The sequence below is a fragment of the Vicia villosa genome, linkage group LG1 (genome assembly GCF_029867415.1).
Source record: "Vicia villosa cultivar HV-30 ecotype Madison, WI linkage group LG1, Vvil1.0, whole genome shotgun sequence".
Taxonomy (NCBI): domain Eukaryota; kingdom Viridiplantae; phylum Streptophyta; class Magnoliopsida; order Fabales; family Fabaceae; genus Vicia; species Vicia villosa.
Window position 1 is genome coordinate 204,849,797 of NC_081180.1, and position 6,870 is coordinate 204,856,666.

Below are 6,870 nucleotides of genomic sequence, written 5' to 3' on the forward strand. Positions count from 1 at the left end.
TCTTCCAAAAGTTGTGGTTTATGAGGATTAGGGCTTGTATTTATAGACTTTTTCTTTATAACGCACTCATCGCGGCGCGACACGGGCTGACGCGACGCGAGCTCAAGACAGAAGGTTTCGCGCGTCTCGCCTCTGATTGGCGCGGCTCGCCACTTGCTTTAACCCAATTCTTTGTGATTCCACTTCTTCAGAGTTTCTACGCTTGCGTGTTCCTTCGTCCTTGCTTCTTAACTTCAATATCTGCACAAATAACACCCAAAGTGATGCAAGTCGTTCTACAATTAACATCGAACCTCGAAAGTTCAATTCTAACTATAAAACCCTTAAAAATCAAAAGATATATTCACTTTTATCTCAAAAGGTAGTTAATTTAACAGATGAAAATACCATTAATTCACTCCTAACACGTTGCGCGCTTGGGCGGTTTGATATGCAAGTTCCTTGGCGCGAAGCAAGCTAGAGGGCGCGACGCGCCCTGGACAGAAAACAAAATTTCTATATAAAGAGAAAATCAGATATTTTGTGGGAGATTCATCTTTTTCATAGCTCAATACACCATTTTCTACTGAAGCAAACTGAGAAGTGAAGAATCGAAGCTTTGATCGTCGATTAATCGCCGTAGATGCTTGGTATTCTTCATCCTTACCTTATTGAGCAAGCTACCATGTTTATGGATAGCTAAATCTCTTTTGTATCAAAATAAGATGTAATCTTCATTTACTTTTGTATGTTTTTCTTGGGAATATATGTGTATGAACAAGTGATGATCAATATAGATGGTTTAGTTTATTTATTAAAGCTTTTCTATGGTATAAATGTTTGAGACATCAATGTTTGTACCTTGATTAAATTTTATCATCTATCAAACTATAAATTGCAGACATGGATTTAGCGTTTGATATTTACGTTGTATCGGTTTATAAAATGTTATTTGTATTGTTTAAGCGGTGGAGAAATCGGCGGTTAAACAATACGGTAAATCTAGCTATATTGTTGCGGACACGGACGGTATAGACGTCGATACGTAATTATATTGATTGTTAACAAGTTCACATATATATATATATATATATATATATATATATATATATATATATATATATATATATATATATATATATATATTTATAGGTTGACATACAAAGTTAGGTCGGTGAAATCGAATCTTGATACATTCTCTTAAACTTAGAACTTTCTTAATTTTATTCCTTGCTACTAATTTGTTGAATGATCTTATACCAAACCCAAAGTAACCTTAACTCAAGAAAACATAGACTATAGAACGGTGGTGGTATCGCAATAATCCCTGTGGAAACGATATAATCTAAAAGTACTCCAATATACTTTCAATATTCTCCTCTTATGAAGCTGAGTAGACAAACGAATAAACTTCTTGTATACTTGACGGGAACTGGAGTAAAAATAAAAAAGATAGCAAGAGGACAATGAAGGTTATATGTTCATGGGCCCTTCTTTTATAGGTAGAGGCGTGATGGTCTTTGATAAAAACGCCAAAACTAGGGTGTGGGAAGATGAATTTAGGTTTGGTTTTGTTTCTCAGAATGAGGAAGAAGATTTCTCCAGTTGGGTAAAGGCCAAAAATTGTTGCTCTGTCAAATAACATGGGGGTAACCATTCCGTATGGAAGATGAAATGTGATTTTCTAGGTTTCTCAAAAACAAATAGCAGCAACCAACATGTGAGAATTATACTAAGAAGCTGGAAAAATGACATCTCGAAATGGACAACTGGCATTGAATTTTTCAAAAAAATTTAAATCAAAAGATTTCTTTTAGTATGATTTAATTTTATGACCAATGATTATCCTAGGAAATCGGAGTGTTGATGACAATTTTCACACACGTCCGTGACGTGACAGTTTGGTTAAAAGTGGTCATAATAACTGTGACATGTGCAGACTATCTTGAATAGTGTCGAACAGTTACTAAAAACACCACCTTTCTTATAACGCATACATATGAAAGAAACATGTTAAGGACACATCTGTTATCTTGGAAATTTCGGATGAAGGATTCGACAGAGAATGATATAATAACCAAGTTTGAAAATGCTAAGAGTAAAGAGACTCAATCATAGTTTTGACAGACTAACCATGTTGACTAAGATGGTTTGACTAAATTATTAGATGAATTAGGACATAGTGTATTTTAATACCCACGAAGCATGGTTTGGAAGAGTCTTAGGAATAGATCCACAAGAGTAAAAGCACTTTCTCTTCAAAATATGACCAGAATCTCGAAAACTTTTTCACAAATCATCTCTTCCACAAAGTGCCGAGTTCGACACGTCTATAAGATGTTGGGGACTTAGTGTGTCTTTAGTCTAGGAGTCAGCCATAAAAGGGATGTTTCGACAACACTATATGAGTCGACCAGAGACTCTTGACAAAGGAAGTTAGGGGTTTTAAAGGCAATTATCAGCGTGATTGATGGTTTGCAACAATTTAAGCATTGAAGAAGCGTGGGAGAAAACGAGAAGGTTAAATCCCAGATAAGGTGATATATGTCAAGTTTTTTGGAGATAACAAATGTCGACAGTTAACAATGTATTAGTATATAAGTTGATCTTATTTTTGTGATCAAAGGTCCCAAATTTCATTTATTTATAGAACTAAAGTTTCCATGTCACAAAGAGAAATAATTTGAGAGAAAATGTATGGGTATGCGTCTTTTCTTTACTTGTTTAAGTCTTTTTAATTGAAGCATTTACTTTAATGACATTTATTATGCTTTTTTCTATTTTTTTATTCCAAAGCAATCATGTATTGTTTCAATTAGAGTTTATGTAAAGTTTTTCAACATTTAAGCATTTAAGTTCCAATCACAAACACTTTACGTGGTAAATACCTTTTTTGCACAAATTGTCCTTACGATTTTTTTAGAGTTTAATCCATTAAGTGAACTAAAACGTGTGGTTTGATTTACTTAAAATACTAGAAAATAACTACTAGCACGTGGTGGAAAGTATTGCATTTTGTATCACACACTCTGTTACCACGAAACACGAACCATGGTGAAATCTTTCTCTCAACATTGTCAATAGATATTTTTTGTAGTAATTTTTAAATATATTTTGTAGTAGTGTTTGAATACGTTTGGATTTTTTCCGATTACAAAATATGGAGATGGATCAGGTAATGGAAACAATCCTACCCACTAGGCAGGTCAAGGAGGATACATTAGAAGGTGTGATTTTAAAATCTTGGCTCGTCCTAAAAAAATTGCATGCAAAATCGACATGCCTCGTGGGTTAGACCTGTTTTACCATCTCTAGTACCCACTTAGAAACCATCCTATTTATGTTATTATGTACTTTATCATTTAGTTTGGATAATTTAGAATATTAAATTTATGACCAATGCTTTGATATTTTGATTTGTACTTTATTACATAAAATATTTTAAATTTATATAAAGAATTTTTTGAGATAATTTTATTTATTATTCATAATGTAATTTGATGTTGAGAAAATGAAATATTTATATTTGAAAAATTGATTCTAATACATAGATGGTGGCAGAACAAAGATATTCGAACTCAATCTTAATATATTTGAGATGAATTAAAGTTTTAATTCGTTATCTCCCTTGGAGATTTAGGTAGGGAATATGATTTTTTCGATGATTTGGGTTTAGATATATATAGGAGAGTTATTAAGCGTTTCTGACCCGCCCTATTATCATGTCTATTTCTAATCTTAAAGAGAATGGTTTTACCTAATCAATGATAGTTTGTTTTTAAAATGATTTTTTAATAATGTATATTTTTCATTAAAAATTATTAAAATAATTTTTTTGAAAAAAACAGTTTGCAATGACAAATCGGTATAAATAATATTTATAAGAAGTTATTTCAAATATTTTAAATTTTTTACCATGGCTTATTTTTTAATTTATCAAAATTAACAACATTTTTATCAAAATTTCATCATTTTATCGAAATTTCAAAAAAACACCTAATTTTTAACCTATTTCAAATATATTTTTATAAAAATCATTTATGAAATACAACGAAAAAATTGTGATTTTGTTTATGTTTTGATCTTTAATTATGTATGTTTATATTACATGATGTTAAAATTAGTGTTTTAATTTAGAAAAAATTAATATAAAAAAATTTGTAGTATTTTCAAAAACAATTTTTTAAAATTTATTTTCCAAAATACAAAGAAAAAAATCAGTTTGTAATATAACTTACATATCCCTAATTCAATGTCATAATCATTTCTGTCATTATCCCTAATTCAATGTCATAATCATATCTGTCATTATCCCTAATTCAATGTCATAATCATTTTTGTTATCTAATAATATTTTTAAATCTTTGAGTAATAACATTCCTTTTCCGTTAGTCTTGTTTTTTAATCTCACAATTATTTTATATTTCCTTTGATAAATTTAAAAGAGTGCCTCTTGATTCTCAAAGTATTTTTTTAAGCTTTTGATCTATAGTAAATTGTGACACAGTCAAATCTCTTTCAAACCCCATTATTTATGACTCTGCACTAAGTTCACATGGATATTGTTCTGTTAAGAAACCATATGATAGTAAACAATATTGAGTTTAATGGATATGCACTGACAGTGTAAAATAGTTTTACACTGTCATCCAATAGAAAACTACAAATCTGCCATGTCATTAAAAAAAATTTAAAATAAAAGAGGGCTTTAATTGGATACATGGTTGTGATTGATTGACAGTGTAAAACTATTTTACACTGTCAGTGCATCACCCATTTTCTCAACAATATTTCCTCACCATTATTAATGATGCATGTTAGTTTGGAGCGGTTACATATAAGTTAATTTTATCATAAAATTTTATTATATAATATTTTTGTAATAAAATCTGATTATCTAACTCCTCGATTATTATAAAAATCGAAAGAATAAATCGTTTAATTTACAAATAAAAAATAAAATAAAAGCCTTAACTTTTTTATACTAACTATCTCATATCGTTAAAGCCTTGGCCCATATCTCTTTCTCTTCGATGACTATTATATACACCGTTCCTCATTTCACAACTTCATCATCCAATTCCATCTTTCTCATTCTCACTCTCACACTCCATTTGCCATAACAATTACTTGCCCCATTTTCTTTCTTCAATGGCACACAGGAACTTGTCTATCATGAACATAGGAATAGTATTAGTGGTGTTACTTTGGAGTTTTGGATTTGGAAATGCACAACAAGTACCTTGCTATTTTATATTTGGAGACTCTTTGACTGATAATGGTAACAACAACCACCTCACTACTATAGCGAAAGCTAATTACGCTCCTTATGGAATTGACTTTCCTGACGGATCAAGCGGAAGGTTTTCCAATGGAAAAACTTCCGTTGATGTAATTGGTGAGATTCTACATTTTAATTTTAATACATTTTGATGACATACAAATTCTTTAATTAGTATATAGCTAGGTATACATGCATTGCGAGTAATTAATTATCTAGTCTAACATTTCCTTGAAATATATAATTTAACAGCTGAGCAATTGGGATTCAACGGTTATATATCTTCGTATGCATCAGCTAGAGATCGAGAAATACTCAGAGGAGTTAATTATGCTTCGGCAGCTGCTGGAATTAGAGAGGAAACTGGAAAACAATTGGTACCTATTTCATTCTAATGTGAATTATATACTGTCATTTTTTCTTCATTGTTCTAAATGGTCGTTGTTGTTTCTAATTTGTAGGGACAAAGAATTAGTTTTAGAGTTCAAGTGCTAAATTACCAAAAGACAGTGTCTCAGTTAGGAAATATTTTTGGAGATGAGAATACTACTTCAAATTATCTAAGCAAATGCATTTATACAATTGGATTGGGAAGTAATGATTACCTTAACAACTATTTCATGCCTCAAATCTATTCTAGCAGTAGACAATTCACACCACAAGAGTATGCTAATGTTCTTCTTCAAGCATATGCTCAACAACTCAGGGTTAATTACTCCCTTTTTTTCTTTTTCAGTGTCTAGTAATAATTTGTTACAAAGTCACGAATTTAAAGCTCAATTTTTGTGTTTGTGATTCAGATTCTATATGACTATGGTGCAAGGAAAGTTGCATTATTTGGAGTTGGTCCAATAGGTTGCAGTCCAAGTGAATTGGCTCAAAATAGTTCAGATGGTAGAACATGTGTAGCTAGAATCAATTCGGCAAATCAATTGTTCAACAATGGATTAAAATCACTTGTTGATCAATTCAATAACCAATTTCCTGATGCAAGATTCATCTATGTAAATGTTTATGGTATCTTTGGAGACATCATAAGCAATCCATCATCCTATGGTAATAATTTTCTCCCTAAGAAATTAATTCTTAATTTATCATTTAGTTAATGTCATTTAATTCTTGATTTATCATTCCAATTTTCAGGTTTCAGTGTAACAAATGTTGGATGTTGCGGTGTAGGAAGAAACAATGGGCAAATTACATGTTTGCCCCGACAAAGTCCATGTAAGGATAGAAATGAGTACTTGTTTTGGGATGCATTTCATCCAACAGAAGCAGGAAACACAGTTATTGGTAAAAGAGCTTACAATGCTCAATTTGCTTCTGATGCTTACCCTTTTGATATCAATCACTTAGCACAAATTTAAAGAGTATTTAGTGGTGCTACAAAGTTATGCCACAATTATTGTCTAAAATGTGTTCTTCATTAGAAGGTGTCTAACAAACGTCTCAATTTTCTCTTTTATTTTTTTCTTGTGAGCAACAAGTCTAAGTGTAATTTTTCTCAAATAAATTTATGTAATACTTATATTTTTGCATAATATTTAATAATAGGGAATCCTATTTATTGCAAAAGATACTTAATTGAAAATGGATAAATTGACAAGATT

The 6,870-nt window shown here is 30.8% G+C and overlaps 1 protein-coding gene across 1 annotated transcript; it reads left to right on the top strand.

The window, feature by feature from the left end:
• The first annotated feature begins 5,123 nt into the window (after window positions 1–5,123).
• Window positions 5,124–6,627, top strand: LOC131621921 (GDSL esterase/lipase At1g29670-like). Its single transcript, XM_058892989.1, has 5 exons — window positions 5,124–5,377; window positions 5,513–5,637; window positions 5,722–5,967; window positions 6,061–6,316; window positions 6,404–6,627. The coding sequence occupies exons 1-5, from the start codon at window positions 5,131–5,133 to the stop codon at window positions 6,625–6,627; spliced, it is 1,098 nt and encodes a 365-aa protein (XP_058748972.1). The 5' UTR covers window positions 5,124–5,130.
• Window positions 6,628–6,870: the final 243 nt, after the last annotated feature.